Source organism: Xyrauchen texanus, chromosome 48 (genome assembly GCF_025860055.1).
Source record: "Xyrauchen texanus isolate HMW12.3.18 chromosome 48, RBS_HiC_50CHRs, whole genome shotgun sequence".
Classification (NCBI taxonomy): domain Eukaryota; kingdom Metazoa; phylum Chordata; class Actinopteri; order Cypriniformes; family Catostomidae; genus Xyrauchen; species Xyrauchen texanus.
The window spans coordinates 9,071,689-9,092,240 of NC_068323.1; the positions used below are offsets into that span (position 1 = coordinate 9,071,689).

Genomic DNA, 20,552 nt, shown 5'->3' on the forward strand with positions numbered 1-20,552 from the left:
TGATTATCTGAACCGGTCCTGGGCCTCCCTTAGGTCGACTCAGCCTAAAATGAGTACCTGATGCGGTGTGTAAAACATCGCCACTGGGGAGACAAAGGTGGTCGGGCGTGGTGCTGGCCACCCACCCCCTCTTGTACCGTTCCGGCCTTCATAGGTGCTCGCTAACAGCACTTGCCCCTACAGTCTGTTAAGGCTAAATGGGGGATCTTTGTCTTTGTGTGTGTGTATATATATCTATATATCTATATATATATATATTTCAGCAAGAAGTAAAGGGGTCATGATGTGCCTTTTTAAAATTATTTTAATGTGTTCCTTGAGATTCACAAAAAAAAAAAAAAAAAGGGCATATTTGAAAATAATTTTCCACCTTCATTCTGACCCCATGTCAGAAACACTTGGTTTTGGTGCCGCGTCTCTAAGACTTGACAATAAATGCTGATCAGATACAAATGTTGACCATAGTGTGACATCACAATGAAGAGGAAGATTGATTCCTCATGTCATGACCCCTTTAAAGGAAATTGTACATCACAAAGCAAGCATATGCATTACATTTTGAATGTTTTGCCTGGAAAAGAAAACAAAAGTTGCACACATCAATGGTTCAGCACGAAAAACAAGTTTAGGTTGAATTAAAGGAACTAGTACAGCCTTAATCAAAGCAAGCACTTGCAGTAATATGAGTGATTTAAAAATTCACGTCACCAATCATTTACATTGTACTTCTCTTCATGTGCTCAAAGGAAGAATGAAAGACCAAAAATGTTCAAGAACTTCGTCAGAGGCTAAGATTAAAATTAAGCATTCCAAAGCTGCAGATTTTGCACTACAAAGAAACTATAAAATGTATCGGAGATACTCACATTCGGCCTAATATCACTTTTTATGTTCCACAAAAGATTGAAAATCAAATTGGTTTGGAACTACATGATGACAATTTAAAGATGACAGTAATTTGATGTGTGTGGGAATTAAGTGGAGGTGCTATGTGTGGGCTTTAATGTCAAACGCATTCGGTATGGACAACTGAAATTGTATATAGTGCCACACATCTTTCTTGCTTCCATCGTTTTCTCATTATCGCCAACCTACTTTAGGTGACCTGCGTGCTAATCAAAGAGACATGTTATCATGTCAAACCTACATGTGCCTTCCTGTGTGGTGGGTGATGTCCCAGCATGCACTGTTGCAAACATAGCTGGCACTGGCTCCAGGCTTTGAGGTTTGACTGCTTTGTAATTGCCGTTTAAGAGTTACCACACACACACACACACACACACACACACACACACACACACACACACACACACACACACACACCTTGCTGCGGCATTTAAGGTTCATTCGCTGTGACACACACCACATGTCGGCGACACGGGTGACCCTCTCAGCTTCATTTAAATAATCACCCTCCTGGTGTTTTGGTTTTCCTTTGCACACACACACATAATTGCATGATTTTTTCATTTGAATATCTGGTTAATTAGCTATTATTCACAGTGGGAGTGTCGGACCGAGTCACAGATCAGTGGTCATTATGGCTCAAGATACGGAGAGCTGATGAGGCAGTTGCATATTAGTTCCTGTGCTCCCACATAGATACTAGAGAAACTGCAGGAAGGGCCATTTTTAAATATTTTGTGTCATAATTACAATTAAACTTCAGGATTGAGCCTTAAGGTGGTAAACAAGTTAATATGTACCCAAAAGTCTTAAAGGGGTAGTTCACCCAAAAATTTGAATTCAAAAGGGGACCAATCACCATCCACTTCCACTGTAAGAAAAGTGTGGTTCTTTGTTGTCATTGGTTTTAGAGTATGGGACTAAATCTAGTCAAATTTGGTTTCCAAATTTTCTGAAGAATGGCTGAAACTAGGTGATTCTGTTCTGGGCGAGTTATACGAGAAATTGAACGAGAAATTATACAAAAGCCCAAGTGAAATGTTCAACTATTGGTGATGCTAGAGAGTTTGAGAGACTGACTACAAAACTGGAATCAGAAAATATTTAGTTAAGTTCATGCAAATCTGAGAGCCATGTACGACAAACAAGCAATGGTTCCACTTAAGAGAGCGTGCAAAATTCCTCACTTAACGTGGAACGTTGACGGAATACTGGGAAAATTACGAAGGTCATCACCCATGCCAAATGACCAGTTAGAACAGAAAAAAATAAACATTCATGCCCACTTTTAGATCATGCTTGGCCAATTTTAAATTGGTTAAATTTATTCAAATGAGATGCAAAGCTTTCAGGGTGCCAATTAAGGGTAAAATTATAAATCACGACCAGTTGATCCACCACTTATCAGACATCACTCCAAAGACAATCATAAAAAAATGTAATTCATGAAGTCTAAAATGATTTGAGTCCTGGGAGCTGAAGTAAAAAACTTTGGTCTAATATTATAATATTAAGGACTTGAATTCAAGGAACTGATTTCTTGGTCTACAGTGTGTGTTCTTCATGGTGACAATTGCAGGTAAATTACAGACTACATTGAATAAAATAACGAAATAAATAAAACTGTAAATTACAACTGTGTTATGGACTAATTAATAATTAGAGATGGTGACTAATTAGCTATTAGAGAATAATTATAAATGTTACTCACTATAATGCAGAGTCATTGAGTTCGTATTCATATCCGCGTGCTGCTGCAGACCGCACCCCCTGATCCGCCCACAAACAACAGAGAGCGTGGCCAATAAACGGGAACAGCACCTGGTCTTCATCAAAGCAACGGCCACACGAGAGCACAGAGTGGGCGTGGACCTGGATAAACACCACACAATAATGCATAAATACATAATTTGTATATTAGCTGTTGGGTCTGGTCTAAGCAGTGAGGATTAGAGGAAGTTAGGGTTACAGGAAGTAGTGGAAGTTAGGGTTATATGAAGTATAGAAAGTAAGGGTTATGTGGATTACAGGAAGTTAGAAATTATAGGAAGTACAGGAAGTCAGTATTATGGGAAGTAGAAAAGCTTTTGGTTATGGGACAAAAGGAATTCAGGGTTGTGGAAAGTAGAGGAAGTTATGGTTATAGGAAGTATAGGAAGTAAGGGTAATGGAAAGTACAGAAAGTCAGGATTATGGGAATTACAGGCAGTTAGAGTGCAGGAATTTAGAGTTATGGAAAGTAGTGGAGGTTAGAGTAATGGGAAGTAAATTAAGTTATGGTCTTGGGAAGTAGAGGAAGTCAGGGTTATGGGAAATAAAGTATGTTAAGGTCATGGGAAGTGGAGGAAGTTAAGGTCATGGGAAGTAGAGGAAGTTATGGTCATGGGAAGTGGAGGAAGTTAAGGTTATGGGAAGTGGAGGAAGTTAAGGTTATGGGAAGTAGAGGAAGTTAAGGTTATGGGAAGTAGAGGAAGTTAAGGTTATGGGAAGTAGAGGAAGTCAGGGTAATGTGGAATAAAGGAAGTTATGGTTATGGGAAGTAGAGGAGGTTAGAGTAATGGGAAGTAAATTAAGTCAGGGTAATGGGAAGTAAAGGAAGTTATGGTCATGGGAAGTAGAGGAAGTTAAGGTTATGGGAAGTAGAGGAAGTTAAGGTTATGGGAAGTAGAGGAAGTCAAGGTTATGGGAAGTAGAGGAAGTCAGGGTAATGTGGAGTAAAGGAAGTTAATGTTATGGGAAGTGGAGGAAGTTAAGCTTATGGGAAGTAGAGGAAGTTAAGGTTATGGGAAGTAGAGGAAGTTAATGTTATGGGAAGTAGAGGAAGTTAAGGTTATGGGAAGTGGAGGAAGTTAAGGTTATGGGAAGTAGAGGAAGTTAAGGTTATGGGAAGTGGAGGAAGTCAGGGTAATGTGGAGTAAAGGAAGTTATGGTCATGGGAAGTAGAGGAAGTTAAGGTTATGGGAAGTGGAGGAATTTAAGGTTATGGGAAGTAGAGGAAGTTAAGGTTATGAGAAGTGGAGGAAGTTAAGGTTATGGGAAGTGGAGGAAGTTAAGGTTATGGGAAGTGGAGGAAGTCAGGGTAATTTGGAGTAAAGGAAGTTATGGTCATGGGAAGTGGAGGAAGTTAAGGTTATGGGAAGTAGAGGAAGTTAAGGTTATGGGAAGTGGAGGAAGTCAGGGTTATGGGAAATAAAGGAAGTTATGGTCATGGGAATTAGAGGAAGTCAGGGTAATGGAAAGTAAAATAAGTTAAGGTTATGGATAGCAGAGAAAGTTACAAGATTTAAAATATAAATTATGAAAAATATGATTATGGAAATATGATAAGATCAATAACTATCATGAAAATATGATAAGTATTATAAGGACATACATCAAACACAATTCTTAAACACAAACACACACACACACACACACAACCAAGAAAATGAACTACTAGGAAAATGGTCTGCTTGTATGACCCGCCGGATATGTCTCTAGCACTGTTATTAAAGAACAATCATCCTCTAAAATGTTGATTTCTCTAGTTATAGTACAAGAGTTTCGGTGCATTAATCACATGACCTGATATCATGTAGTTAAGAGGTAGCAGTAATGACGGTCTTTTTAATAATCAAAGCAGACAATCTTTATCATGACATTGGGTTCAGACAGAACAAGATAATGACTAAGACACTTTTGGAATATGTTGGATTTAAGGGTGGATTCTAACACACTAATGACAGGCAGGTTTTGTGTGTGTGTGCGTGTGTGTGAGTGTGTGCGTGTGTGTGTGTGTGTGTGTGTGTGTGCGCGTGCGCTTTCTTGCATGTCTTGCAAGTCCATGGATCTAAAAGGCTGCTGCCACCTAGTGGACAATAAAAGTGTTGCAATCAATCAAAATGTAATTTTGTTGCTGTACAGTTGGCACAAAATCACAAGACTGAACACTAGATTAATGCGGTAAAATTATTTCTTATCTATGATCTAGTTAAGATAGAGTTTAGATACACAAACAGATGGTCAATGAGAGTGAGACACAGGAACAGACCTTGTTCTTGCTGTTGGAAAGGTTGATTCTAAGGACGCCCATTCCATGTAGGACAAACTTCATGGAGGTCATGAGGTTATCCAACACTGCAGGCTGCAAAAAGAGAAGCTATATTATTTAAAGGTTAAAGAAATAATACAGGTTACAATGTACGTAAGAGGAAAAAAATCTATGATGCTCATATTCTAAGCTAGGTGTCTGCAACATTAGGCGCACTTAACATTTAATGCAATTTACTCATGCGTTGTCCCAACAAACAAATCTGCTCTAATGTTTAATACTTTTCAATTTGTCATTTGATTCAAATTGGCATTCAAAAAGCAGTGAAAACTTTAGTGAAACCAGTGTTTGTTGAAGTTTCTCTTGAGTGACTTGATCTGAGGAACGTCATCTTATTCATTGTTTTGTTTCAGATCTTTCTCTTTGTCCATCTGAAGTGCCAAAAACAAATCATTTCCTAATGATAAAAACATCAAAAAAATTCCTTGCATTCATTGTTGATAGAATATAATAAATCGTCTGTGTGTGTGTGTGTGTGTGTGTGTGTGTGCGCGTGTCTAACCAAATAAGTCCACTTCCTGTCATCGGTCTTTATCATTTATTTCTGCTTTGTTTGTCCATATTGTCTCATGTTCTGAGTGACAGGACGCGTCTGCACTCAGGCGGCATTATTGCGAATAATATGATCAAATGCTTGGTTGCAACTGAATGAGATTGTGCGGTTATGAATTACAGCGTGTTGATTGCTTCATGAGGCGGAATTGAAATAATTGAAATTTTGGGATTTCTTAAAAGGTACTGCTCCATATTTCTTTTACATACATGGTAAATGGTCTGCACTTATATAATGCTTTTTTAACCCTAACAGTTTTCAAAGCACTTTACAATGGGACTCATTCACCCATTCACACACACTCACACACCAATGACGGCTGAGCAGCCATGCAAGGTGCTAGCCTGACATTGGGAGCAACTTGGGGTTCAGCGTCTTGCCCAAGGACACTTCCGCATGTTGAGTCATGTGGGCTGGGAATCAAACCACCAACCCTGTGATTAATGGCCGACCCGCTCTACCACCTGAGCCACCCTGTGGAGGCGGAAACACTCTGTAGAGAATGGAACACAACATGGGGGAATGGTGGAATTACAAGAAATCTAAAGTTGCTGCAAATTTGCCACTCATTATTTTCACATGTAAATGAGCTTGTGATTCAACACAAATGTTAGCCAGATGTTTACAACTCTTCACCGGCATTGGTGAACCTGCAGCAAACCTTTGGACACAATGGACAATTTGTCGCAGAGCTCATTTGCATGTGAAAACGGTCAGTGTCAAATATGCGCCAAATTTGCCATTTTGTCGATTTTTGTAAAGATGGACATTGACCACGTTTACATGCACTTTAGAAAATGGTTTACTCCAGGGTTTTTGAAGAAAACAGCATTCTGAAATGTAAATGAAAACGTAGTTTTCCTGACGCTGCTTAAGGGATTAAGAGAATGCATTTTAACACACCTTGGTTTCCCGAAGAGCGCCACTTATGTGGCCATGCAAACGTGTAAGCGGCGAAGATGAGTGCGTATGCACGTGAACGGACCAGATAACAAACATCAAAGAATGGGCCCATTAACAATTCGACGCAGCAGAAAGAATTAATAATTTCTGGGAATACAGTGGGAAAAGCACTTACTCTATGAACTATACCAATTTATACAAACCGATGTAAAATATCGACTGTCCCTCAAGTTCGCATATATGCGTTGGAACATTGGGGGAACCCCAGAGTCTGACACAAGAGGGAAACCCCACTATTGCAGTGCAATTCTGCTGCAGGTCACAATAAAACATCAAGGACAAAATCCCAGCAACAACTCTAGAATATCTGGGAATCAAGCGAAGCAACAGAGTATAAAATTGCAAAGTCTTCCTCAGATGCCATATTGGTTATTTAGACAATTGTCACAGGGAAATTACATTGGTGTGGAAAAAGCTGCTTACTGAGTATACTTGAGTAAAGCGTATGCTGCTTATGCAGTGCCTGTAAACAGGAACGCCACTTTTTCACAATAAGTTGCTTTCTGTTGTCCATGTAAACATAGTCATTGCCTTTATTTCACTAAACCCGGGTGTCTGGGGTCAAAGTGTCTGACCGTTAGAGAAATCAGATGGGATTCACAAGGCAGAGACAAAGTACACCTCTGACCTTTCACCTTTACCACAGAAATATAAAATACACTTCAAAAATTCAGACCAAGCCTGCAATGCTAAAATCCTTCCTCTCTCAAACACTTTATGCCGCTTGTGCGCCTCTAAACAGGCTTAGTCGAGCACCGCTAAAATGCTACCCACTTTTCGCCGGCTCGATTCTCTCCCCAAAACAAACACATTCCTGCCCTTTATGAAAATCAATTGTTTGCTGGAGCGTAGACACCCGCATTCCAGGATCGAGCAGTAGAGCGAGCACAAAAAGCCTTTGTGTTGTTTTTAGGGGGTACAGGCCGAAAGTTCGGTGGCTCTGTTAGATTATGTACTTTTATTGATTTCCTGTGGTTGCAAACAAATGTACAAGTGCAGCAGAGCGTTGCAGGAGGAAACGTTTAGGAGAGAATCATACACTTTAGAACAATAAAGCTGTGTGTGAGTGGATCTGTTAGGGATAAATCCCAGAGTACACTTTGGTCAGACTCTAGCGCTAGGCGTCTGGGTACGGGACCCGTGATGCTATTTTGTCATCAGCAGACTGCTTGTGCACTGAACGCGTGCAGCCAGATTTTTCTAACCGTGCATACTCTGAACGTGTAGTACGTGCATGCACTTGGAATTATTTGCACTAATTAGTGCGTCCACAAGGTGGCGACACTCACAATTGAGCACAATTTGCTAGTTGACGATGTATGTAATACCTCTTGGCCTCCCTTAAAAGAAGAGGTTTCTAGGATTCCTGGCAACACCATCTTCTGAACGGTTGTCAAAGGACAACAAATAACAAACTCTATTTGGCTCAAGTCTAAATTCTAAACCACCTCGATAGGCAGTCAAAAGCCTCATGTCTCACTTGCAAGAAGAGAACATCAACTTAACACTACATCAAAAGAAACAAGAGTCATAGTAAGGTCAAGGAAATGCAAGAATGAAAGCCAGCTGTGTGTTATGTGAAGTCTTGCCAGAGAAAAATATCACCAGTAGAACACTGACAGTTTGACACAGATACTACTTATAAAGTAACACAAACCATTTACATTGATACCTCAATTGTGTGTGAACGTGTGTACATCTGTTGTATGTGCAATGATTGTTAATGCTTTGGCATTCACAGCAATAAAGCTGACATAAGTTAAATGGCCAGTGAAAAATAAGGTTGTCCAAAAAGGTGAAAAAAATGAGAAATTATTGTAAAAATGTGAGTCAAGATTGTAGAAATTGTATATTTGTGTCCATGTTTGTTTCATGAATTTCTGAAAAACATTTATAGAATTTTTTACCAAGAATTAATAAATTAATAAATGATTTAATTACTTGTAAACTGGTGTAACCATCAAGTAAAAAGGTATTAAAATACTAATTTAATAAAATAAATATTTTACGTATTAAAAATATTTGCTTCTTAATCATTCATTTCAAAAACATTTTCAAACATATTTTTCAATAAAATAAATAAAATGCTGTGATCCGGCCACAGGACGAGTGCTGTAGGTAATCACATCAGTGCTGATTTAGGGACATATAGCACGATTGCGAGTGTGATATTGCTTATATACAAAAGTTCAATGAACAAGTACATTACATTTTTTAGAGTACGGTCATAAAAACGCATTTGTGCATGGAACTACTTTCTTACGCGACTGATCAGAATCTGCCGTTGCTGGTACAAAATAAATGTTGCGTCCAAGTATTCATTAGTAATTCAAAAATTTCACTTCAATAGTATCACGGCTTGTACTGTTTCTACCAAGTTATTCCATAAACAAGGATAGACGTGAGTCTGTGTATGAGAGAGAGAGAGAGAGAGAGAGAGAGAGAGAGAGAGAGAGAGAGAGAGAGAGAGAGAGAGAGAGAGAGAGAGATTGAGAGAGGGTGAGTGTGTGATCACCTGTTGCCACACCCAAGCAGAGATGCTGTCAGCTTTCTCTCATTGGAAAAATAACCATCCTAGCGGGGGTAATTCTTCCTATATCGCGGTAGCCGGTGAAAGAGTATTTCACTATAGAAACCGCAATGTCCTCCGCCATTTTAAACAGTACTTTTTCTCCTTTGTGGAAACTCCAGTAAGAGTAATGAGTTGTGGAATTAAACAGTCTGTTGTGTCTCTCAGCTGTGATGAGCCGTAATGCTGAAGTTGTTCATTTAAAGGCGTTTAAAGCTATTTTCTAGCTGTTGTTGTGTAGTAGTAGTAATACGAGTGATGTTCTATGTAATCAATGACTAACGGATTCACTTCATGTCACCAACTGCTCATATTACATACAAAAATGATATTTTGCCACCACCTGCTGTCTAACATATATGTAATGTCAAAAATAAAAAATCCATGTAAGAGACACTTATACAGTAGCTCTTAACAGATCTGCACTGCTCTTACACTTTAGTTTAGAACAGCAGGAACACAAGCGGAGTGACACACACAGTGAAGCGAGTGCTGATGATTTTTTTTTGGTCACATGACCACAAATTGGCTACCTAAATATTGGTTAAACCACCAGACTTTGATTTGGTGGACTCATTTTTTAATTTTTTATTATTATTATTTGAATGCAAAATTATTTTGCTGCTTAATTTTATACAAATAAATTATAATAAAAGATTAATCCAAATTCCAGATGGTTACACCACATAAAATGTAAAACGACTTGTAACTCAGAAATGAATGTTTCTTATAGCGGAGGTGAATTCAAGTCAATTGCATTTTTAAATAACTTTCCGAGTAAACCCGAATATTCAAGGACAAAAAAGTAGGTTGGGATTTGATTTTGATTGTTTGGATCATTGAAATTGGTTGTTCCATAACAGAAAGAAATATGCCCTGAATGAGAGTTTGCCATTGAGTTTGGAGAACTACTTTATTACATTAACTGCCATTAATTACTGCATTGAATATTGTGATTGAATTTTTTATATTTCATTGCCGAAATAGCCTTCATTAACCAAATTACTTGTATGTCATACTATATGTGTCATGCGACTGGAAAATTAAAGTCGTTTCAGAGGCGGTTATTAATATTTGCCGAAAGATTACCAAGATAAATGTTTCTCTTTGGAATGACGTGCACTGATGTATCCGTACACAATGAGACCAGGAACATGTAAAGACAGAAGTATTAAGAAAATCAAATGTAAATTTTGACTTTATATGGACTTTGATGAGGAGTGTCAGCTTTTGGGGAGAAGAAAGACAAGAACAAATGAAGGAACAGGAAAGACAATACAACTTCCTGTGGATTAGAGAGATGAGGTGAGAGGTGGTTTAGGGCCGCTGTGAGTAAATCAGGAGAAGAAGAAAAAACATTAAGAAAAGGGACAAAAGGCACTCCAATGACAGTCTGGTTAGGATATGTCCCCATTCATCCCACATTTCATTTATGATTCACATACAGCGTACCACACCCTTCCCTGGCCTCATTCTGACATCAACGATCTAACCTTGTGGGACACAATGTCCAAGTCAACCAAGGCCAACCTGATTACAGACTGTGCATCTGTCTGCAAGCTAGTGAACAAAGTGAAACTAGCCATAATTATGGGTCTGTGCATGAGCATGCATACACGAGCGAGTACGTTTTCGGCCTAAAGAAAAAATGCACGTAGGCCAAAATTTAACTGAAAATGTTACTTTAAAATCCGATAACAGGAACATTGACATGGATAAATAGCAGTGTTTATGTGAAATTATTATTCTGGTTTAATTTCATTTAACTGAAAAAGTAGACTAATGATGAATGATCTATTGACAGTAACAAGGTCGCACTAGAAATGGAGAATTTGTTCTTTGTTGTGCATTCTCAAACACTATATTAGCACTTTGTAGGGTAAAGATGTGCTAATAATAGCCAAAAGTCCAATTTTACATATAGAGAGCTGTGCAATATAAAAATAAATAAATAAATAAATATCTAGTATTTTAAAAGTTTACATGTTTAAAAGAGTCTACATGTTATGGCAGTAATGCCAACTGAAGAACTAGAATAGACATGAAATATTATATGATTAAATGATACTGTATGTGATATATAATAACATTTGAAATTATTATTCCAAAAAAAGTCTCATTTAAAATAATAATTTTTGTTTTTGTAAAAAGAAAAGCACAAAAAGAGCATTTCCACAGTGGCTATTGCACATCTAACTTTACCGAGTACTGAGCCTTGGGGTATACCAAACTCCAGACATGATTTAACATGGCTTTTCTGCACATCCAAGCCATTTTAAAATCAAGCAAATCCTTCACTAGCTTCAGGGAACTCTTTATTATGTTTCTTGAACAATGGGAGATGTTAGCATACGGCAACTGACTGTAATCTTCTTCCTGTTCTGCAGACAGATCATGAAGTGCATAAAATATTTAGCCCATTAACCACTGTGAATCATTAACTAGCGTGGTGCAATAGACAAACATTGAGTCTCCAGTCACCAGTTTTATCCCAGGGCGGCTGACCACAAAATATGTAGTGTCATGGCTAATGAAACGTTCATCATCTATAGACCTTTGTTGGGTCACATAAAGGAGGTACCTTCATACACAAAACGCTGGCGTTATGTCATTGTCCACCATCGGTTTCAAACGTAACCATGATTTAATTCAATTCAATGCCTGCTGTGCTAAACAGAAGATGCAACTGTTATTGCAAACAGCTAGAAATTTTACTAGATAGCTCATTTAATTTACATTTATTAAGGTTAAAATTGTATATTACAAGCCTGACGTTAGAGACAATGTGCAACTGCATGCTTTGTTAAGCTTAAAATCTTTCAATTCGTTAAACTAACCACCTAACAAGAACGTCATCAACGTTGTTCATCAGTCCCTGGAGTTTTGTTTTTCCACAAAGCACCCCGAGGAGTTAATGAGCACAACTTTAGCTGTATGAAGGCAAAGGTTGCATATGCAGGTAGAATGAGATTTACCAAAGCCTAAGGCTCCGATTTGTGAATTTGATAGAAACAGCATGACAATGTGCAGTATCACATCATTCTACATGCACAAACATTCCCACATTTTCAAACACTGTTTTTATTTAAAAGATAACGTAAAGCCTGGTGATGCAAGATAGACCAGAATGACACAATAAATTCCATTTTGTTTTTAAAAAGGCATGTGCATTTAGGTGTGCGTTTGTTAGTTTAAAGGGTTTGTTCATGTTTTTCCATTGTGTGACGGCCATTGTTGTCATGAGGGTAACATACAGGGCAAAGATAAAGAAAGTCACATAATCAACAAACATCTGCCAACAGTTGGGATGTGCAAAACTACATATTTTCAAATTTGACTAGTCAGTTGGTTTTCTGAACAGAAACCCTGTATGATTAGGTTTAGGATTATATCCATCAGACATATTTGATATATATTACATATAAAAAACAAATGTAAACAAATATAAGCAATTAATAATAATTTTGGTGACACTTTACATTAAGGTTCCATTACAAACATATGTTAATGTTTTAGGTATCATGAACAAACAAATGAACAATATATATTTTTAAAGCATTTATTATTCTTCGTTAATTTTACTTAATAAAAAATACAGTTGTTCATTGTTAGTTTATGGTAGTTCATTTTGTATTAACTAATGTTAACAAATACAACTTTGGATTTAAAAAATATATTAGTATATGTTCAAATTAACATTAACCAAAGTTAACAAATGCTGTAAATTATTGATCATTTTTAGTTCATGTTTTTACAAATTTAACATTATTTTAAAGTGTTACGATTATTAGGGGCCAAGCAGTGAAGCTGATGGAACCCTTTTGTAATTGTACTGATCGTCTTTTTCTTATTCTTCTTTTTTTCTGCCCTAAAAGTGTCTGAGCATCAGAGACCATAAGTCGTGGAGACACCAAACTTGGCAGGATGGTCCCAAATTCCCCCCCCCCCCCACTCCTCAGTCGCACAAATGCACATCCATCTGACCCTAGGTGGCACAATAATAAACACTTATGTTTTGGCTCATATCTCTGTAACTGTAAGGGCTAGAATACAAATAATTTTTTCCTCTGATTCCTTGAATCCAGCCCTACAGACTGTATATCTCAGATTTCCTTTCCATCTATTATGTTTTCCAACATTTTTAATTTATTGAAAAAACTTTTTTTAAACTCCTACAAGACCTTTAGTCTGATCGGCACACAATTTGGTATACATCATCTACAGGCTCCCCTGAAAAAAATATATCAAAAGAATTTTGATATGTCTAATTAACTCCACCCCTAGAGGGCGCTACAATAAAAAAAACTGTGATAACTTCACAGCCGTTTGAGCAACAAAGTTAAAATTAAACATGCACCTTCTTTGGTTCAAATGCTAACATATTCTTAAAAATCGATTCGACAAATAAAAACAAAAATGGCCACCAATGGCCAATCAAATTTCAGCACCTTATAACTTGTATTGGGAATGGCAGAGGGTTATGCAAATTACAATACACAAGCAGGGTATCTACACAAAGCCGCATATTACATTTTGTGACAATCAGCCACACGGTGGTGCTATAATTAGCTAATTAGTATTTTTGCTAATATCTCCGTGACCGTTTAAGCTACAATAAAAATGTGTAGCTTCTCTGAATCCATCAGTGCCCCCAAATCATGTGGTCACTTAAAGTTACATTTACGCAAGAAACATTTTCAACAACTTCCTAGGCCGTTTGCTCGATTCTCACAAAACTTGGTATACGTCATTTACAGACCCTCCTTACAAAAAGTTATCAAAATAATTTTGATACATCCAATTGTTCCGAAGATATAAACAAATATGCTTCTAGGTGTGGCCTACTGGCCTATAATGACTAATTAGCCTGTATCTTGTGAGTGCAATTTTCAAACTTAAAATTTACCTACGATAAAACATGAATGACTTCGTAAAAGAACAGTGAATATGCCGTCAGCCCTCTGAAGGTGGTAAGGGTTTGAGTTAGGGTTCCTCGGGTTCTTTCCTGTCAAATCAGATATATTTTTTTTTCTTCATTTTTTCATATGTGCTTGGTCCCCAATAATTGCTGCTTGCAGCTATATTATTATTATTATTATTATTATTATTATTATTATTATTATTAGCGATACATCTTTTTATTATAAATATAAATAAAATAAAAAACAAAGGCCTATGAATAACTTTGGAAAGGAGATTAAAAGTCAGATTGCAAGCAATCATCTTGAAATTAATAGTTTAAGTTGGTGAATATTCCAAAAGCTAATTTATAAGTCTGTAGTTGCAGTGTTTTAACCTTCTCTGATAATATCTTAGCATGCTCACAATCTGTTCGCAAGTTGACTAGTTTAAGTCTTAAGTAGTTTTAGCAGAGGTGCAGTCTCTTAACATGCCAAAACCCTCTCAGAGAAGTTTCTAAATTTACGGTGTCTAAATTCATCCAATTCATAGCACTATTGCAAAAAAAACAATTTTGGCCCATCCGTAGCTAACAGTATTTGTGTTTGGCCAGGCCGGAGCCTCCAGAACTCCCTCAGGCACTTCAAAACACCATTTGCACATTCTTAGCCCATCATTTAGATTGAAGCTCACAGAGAAAAGAGTTGATAACACAACCAGACCCTGAGGGAAGATTAAATGAGGAGAGAGAACATGGCACACCGGGTCTTTCTTACTTAAAAAAAGCTAGCACACACATGGATCTACACCTGGCACTTCAGAGAGTTATGACGGACAACACATTTCTCTGTTCGTCTCTTGACAGAATCTGCCGAATTATAAAACAACTGGAGAAAGATTTGACAGGACAGGCTAATAAAATCCATGAAAGTGGCTTAGTTTTATTAACTGTGAGGGAAAGGAAATTAAATTGCTAAGAAAGTTTCTGTCAGTCAGCTTTCTCGCATGAAAACAAACAAAAAAAGGACAAGCCAGCGGGAGGGCTGGCGGATTGTAATGTAAAAATTTAGCAATACTGTTAATTCCGCGGTAGATATAGTTGCACAACTGTTAGTGGACAGGACTGTTTTACATTATTTATACATAAGAGTGACAAAATACATGGAGAAAATGTGAAAACGCAGTGTGGAAGGTGTCCCAAACAAGTCAAGATCAGGATGAACTTGAATTTAACACCATGTTCTAGGACGGTACGGTATTTCTTCTCTGTCTTGTCGACTTGCCCCTTCCTCTTTTCTCTTCCTAACAGAACAAAAAATATGCTGAGGCAAGATACAGTCTTCCATTTAACTGAGGTCTTGTTTCACAAGTGAACCACTGACCCCTTAAACCTGTAATAATCCCAAACACACACACACACACACACACACACACACACACACACACACACACACACACACACACACACACACACACACACACACACACACACACGCTTGTTTTCTCAGATGGCAATGGAAGTTCGGAGTGCAGGGACAAAATACAGTGCTGAACAAACATTAAACTATAGTTTGCAAATGAATCTTCAGAACTATTGTTGGTCTTACCTTAAAGCTGGCCAGCTCTTGTTTGGTGAAACCATGACTGTGAATTATCTTCATCTGTTTGACCAGTGTACTCTTCCCACTTTCTGCAGCACCTGTAGTTTTCCATCAAAATAGGCACAAAATCAAAGGCACTGACATGTTGACCCATAAAAACTGCATTTACTTTACCCCAAAATTAAAATTCTGTAATAATTCTGAACTTTCCCTTTAAGTTTGAACCTAACATCTTTCAGTAGCCTGGACAGATCTGCAGCTCTGAAACTCCACGTTTCAGTTTCAGCTCAGATCTGGGGATTCAAGCCTGCATATTTTCAGTTTCAACCATGATATATGGTTCTAATCCCAACTTTACATTTCAGATCTGGGCTCAAACCTACAACCTTTCGATTTCATCTCAGATCTGGGGTTCAAACCCGCAACCTTACCATTTCAACTCAGATCTGGGGTTCAAACCCGCAACCTTTCGATTTCATCTCAGATCTGGGGTTCAAACCCGCAACCTTTCGATTTCATCTCAGATCTGGGGTTCAAACCCGCAACCTTTCGATTTCATCTCAGATCTGGGGTTCAAACCCGCAACCTTTCGATTTCATCTCAGATCTGGGGTTCAAACCCGCAACCTTTCGATTTCATCTCAGATCTGGGGTTCAAACCCGCAACCTTTCGATTTCATCTCAGATCTGGGGTTCAAACCCGCAACCTTTCCATTTCAACTCAGATCTGGGGTTCAAACCCGCAACCTTTCGATTTCATCTCAGATCTGGGGTTCAAACCCGCAACCTTTCGATTTCATCTCAGATCTGGGGTTCAAACCCGCAACCTTTCGATTTCATCTCAGATCTGGGGTTCAAACCCGCAACCTTTCGATTTCATCTCAGATCTGGGGTTCAAACCCGCAACTTTTCCATTTCAACTCAGATCTGGGGTTCAAACCCGCAACCTTTCGATTTCATCTCAGATCTGGGGTTCAAACCCGCAACCTTTCGATTTCATCTCAGATCTGGGGTTCAAACCCGCAACCTTTCGATTTCATCTCAGATCTGGGGTTCAAACCCGCAACCTTTCAATATCAACTCAGATCTGGGGTTCAAACCCGCAACCTTTCCATTTCAACTCAGATCTGGGGTTTAAACCTGCAACCTTTCGATTTCAACTCAGATCTGGGCTCAAACCCGCAACCTTTCGATTTCAACTCAGATCTGGGGTTTAAACCCGCATCCTTTCGATTTCAACTCAGATATGTGGTTTAAACCTGCAACCTTTCGATTTCATCTCAGATCTGGGGTTTAAACCTGCAACCTTTCGATTTCATCTCAGATCTGGGGTTTAAACCCGCAACCTTTCCATTTCATCTCAGATCTGGGGTTCAAACCCGCAACCTTTCGATTTCAACTCAGATATGTGGTTCAAACCTGCAACCTTTCGATTTCAACTCAGATCTGGGGTTTGAACCTGCAACCTTTCCATTTCATCTCAGATATGGGGTTTGAACCATCAGTTTTGGGTGAACTTTACTTTTAAATCAACAATTTTTTAATTACATGCCCAGATAAAGGGTTCAAATCCACTATTTTTGAATTTCAACCAAGATCTATGGCCTAGTCCACACTAATACGTTCTCGTTTGAAAACGCATCTTTTTCTCTCCGTTTTGGCCTTCCGTCCGCACTGAGACTGTGTTTTTGTCTGCGAAAACTGAGCTTTTTGAAAACGCTCTCCAAAGTGGATACATTTGAAAATGCCGTTTTCACGTTGTAGTGTGGACTGTGAAAACGGATGGTTTGGAATACGATGACACATTTTTAGTCATGCGATCTATCCAACCAAAACAATCAAGATGGCGGCCTGCGTAATAGCGGCGCTGTTGTGCCGGATACTCACTTTGATAGCGTCGTTAAAAAATAAATGTCACTTTGTACAACCTTCACATTGCATTCCTTCAAAGGTGAAGGGAAGTTTATTCGGAATTGGTGTCCGCAACGGAACACGAGGACAATTGCGTTTCAGACCGTACATGCAGCAGGGATTTTATGCATGTGCAGTGACACGATTTAAGCATTTTCATACATTTCGGTGTGGACGAGCAACTTTTGGAAACCGCTTGAGATTGTTAGTGTGGACGGAGCGCGTTTTGAAACAAAATGTATCCGGATTAATGTAGACGTAGCCTAAGGATCTAACTCCCAACTTCATCGCAGATCTGGGGTTTGAACTCTCAACCTTTCACCTATGAGCCCAGATTTGGGGTTTGAACCTTCATCATACTTTAAGTGAACTATACATTTAAAGGTGCACCCTGTAACTTTGTGTCATATTGGACTTACACTGACACCTAGTGGTGTGGATGCAGCATCATTCAAATGAAAGGGTTTTCTGTTAATGATGCCATTGTAGAAATTAACTCATCAAAGTCTGCCATGATTAATTTAATCCATGAGTACAAGTGTCCAATAACAGGGCGGTTAATGAGATTAAGCCAGTAGTATTTTGCTGGTTACATGTTTCAAGCATGGCAGCCCACATGAGGGGACCCTCTCCATGTAGTGGAACAAAACAGTTTTATAAGGTATATTACAGATATGACTGGAGTCTTCATCTCATGTGAGCTATTATGATTTTATACATACGTTTCAGAATTACGATTCATTTCTTTAAGAGTAACACTTTCATATTGACTGCAACTTTATGTTTGAACCAACAATCTTTAAGTTACCTGCCCAAATGATTGTGTTCTAACCCACAACGTTTTACTAATGAGCCCAGATCTCCAGATAAGTTTGAAGCTACAATCTTTGAGTCACTCTTTGTATTTTTGTCTTATTTTCCAGTAAATGATCCAGGATCAGAGGTCTCTTACCCAGCATGAGTATCTTCACCACGTTCATCTCGCGCTTTGCGTTTTCATAGAGATCTCTGTCTATCTGTGCGCTGAGGATCTTCGCCTTCTTGTCTTCCTCCTTCACCTCTGAGCCCAGACACAGACCCATATCCAGAGTTCATGTCTTTCCCAAATAGAGCTATAGAACCAAGAGAAAGCCTGGGATCACCGATGGAGTAGAAGAGTCATTGTTAAAGTCGCGTAAAAACATCCCGGTTGCTTGGTGAACATGCGGGATCTCCGTGCGCTCTCCAAAGTTCCACCGGTAATGCGTAAAAATGACACCAAAGCATATATTGTTGAGATCGTACTCCAAGTGTTTTGACAAGAGCAATAGAAATAGATACAACAGAAAGGGCGGCAGGGATGGTCCCGACCGAACAAGAGGAAAATGAAAAATGTCAGTCCCTTTCTTCAGACTCGGCGCTAGAGTTCGTACTCCAAGTGTTTTGACAAGTGGTGAACTATCACTGTATAAACCGAGAATGAGTCTGAACACAAACGCTGCGCAAACATTCCTGATGCACAACGCTCCACCATCTGCTCGTTACAGGTACACTAATGGTCGATGCGCCTGTGTTTCTGAGATGTGTCCGCTCTCTTTAGGAAGGAAGTGACGTGAGGTTTGTGGAACTTTGTCACCTGAGATGGGTTTTGACTCTGTGAAAAGAGAAAGTGGAGATGTTCAGGGACTTCATTGAGAAGAAATTAAAATCAAATCAAGTATTGACAAGTCAAATAAATTCAAATGAACACAAATAATACATTAAATAAAGTAAAACAAAATTAAATTAGCAAACTAATAAAATGTTAAAAAAAATAATAAGTTAAAATAATGAACATAAAATAATACAATTAAGTGAAGTAAAAATACATAAATAAAATGAACATAAACAAAATAATAAAATGAAGTAAAACAAACACAAAAAATAAAATTTAGTAAAGTAAAAATAAATAAATAAAATGAGGTAAAAACAAAATAAAATGAACATAACCGAAAATTAAATAAAGTAAAAACTAAATACATTAAAAAATAATAGAGAAAACTAAAAGTAGAAAAAATAAAATTACAAAAAGTACAAAATAAAATTAACATAAAATACTAAAATGAAGTTAAGTAAAACAAGTAAAATAAATAAATAAGTTAAAAAAATGAACATAACCTAAAATCAAATAAAGTAAAAACAAAATAAATTAACATAAAAAATGTAATAAAGTAAAACTAAATAAAATGAACATAAATTAATATAACTAAGTAAAGTAAAAAAATTAAATGAAGTAAAAACTAAATAAAATGAACATAACCTAAAATTAAGTAAAGTAAAAACGAAATAAATTAACAAAAATAATAAAAGTAAAACAAAATAAAATGAACAATTAAAATTGCATAAACTAAAAGAGAATAAAATTAATATAAAATGATCAAATGAAATGTCTCAAAATCAGAATGAACATAAAATAATAAAATGAAGTAAAACAAAACAAATTAATTTTTTTTAATTATCTTTAATTAAAAAAAAATAGAAAAAAAACAGAAACTAACAAATTACTATTTTATTGAAATGCAACTTTATACATAAAGAAAAATAAATAAATAAAGTAAAACAAAATATTAACATAAAATAATACAATTAAATAAAACGAAATAAATTGAACAATAGTAAAACAAAACAGAATACAGAAAAAGAACACAACAAAATGAAATGAAGAAAAACGAAATAAAATGAACATAAAATGATAAACATGAAATAAGGTAAAACAAAACAAAACAAAATTAAATTATTTTTTTTTTGTTTAAACAAAAATCAGAATCAAGACAAAAGTACGGATTAAGAAAATAACTTGTTCTTACCTCATTGGCAAATACTTGTTTTTAGCTTAAAAAGGGGGTAAAGAATCAGCATCATAATGAGCTTTATTGCCAAGCGTTCTCATGTACACAAAGTGATGACAGGAGAAACAAGTGCACACAGAACATTACAGTGAGAATATAAAACAAGGTTAGAGTATAAATAGACATACAAATATAGGACATATAACAGGCATATGAACATGTGCAAGTGGTAATAATGTGCATATATCAACACT

The 20,552-nt window shown here is 37.3% G+C and overlaps 1 protein-coding gene across 3 annotated transcripts in view; it reads right to left on the reverse strand.

The window, feature by feature from the left end:
• LOC127639569 (guanine nucleotide-binding protein G(o) subunit alpha-like) overlaps window positions 1–20,543 on the reverse strand; it is a 43,156-nt gene extending 22,613 nt beyond the window's left edge. For all 3 annotated transcript variants that reach the window (XR_007969979.1, XM_052121646.1, XM_052121647.1), the window contains exons 1-5: window positions 20,317–20,543; window positions 18,444–19,124; window positions 15,588–15,679; window positions 4,937–5,029; window positions 2,618–2,778 (exon numbers count right to left, since the gene is read on the reverse strand). Coding sequence is in view for 2 of the 3 variants with exons in the window: in XM_052121646.1 (XP_051977606.1) it covers window positions 2,618–2,778; window positions 4,937–5,029; window positions 15,588–15,679; window positions 18,444–18,573 (476 nt within the window). In the remaining variant the exon portion in view is untranslated. The remainder of the gene's footprint in view (window positions 1–2,617; window positions 2,779–4,936; window positions 5,030–15,587; window positions 15,680–18,443; window positions 19,125–20,316) is intronic.
• Window positions 20,544–20,552: the final 9 nt, after the last annotated feature.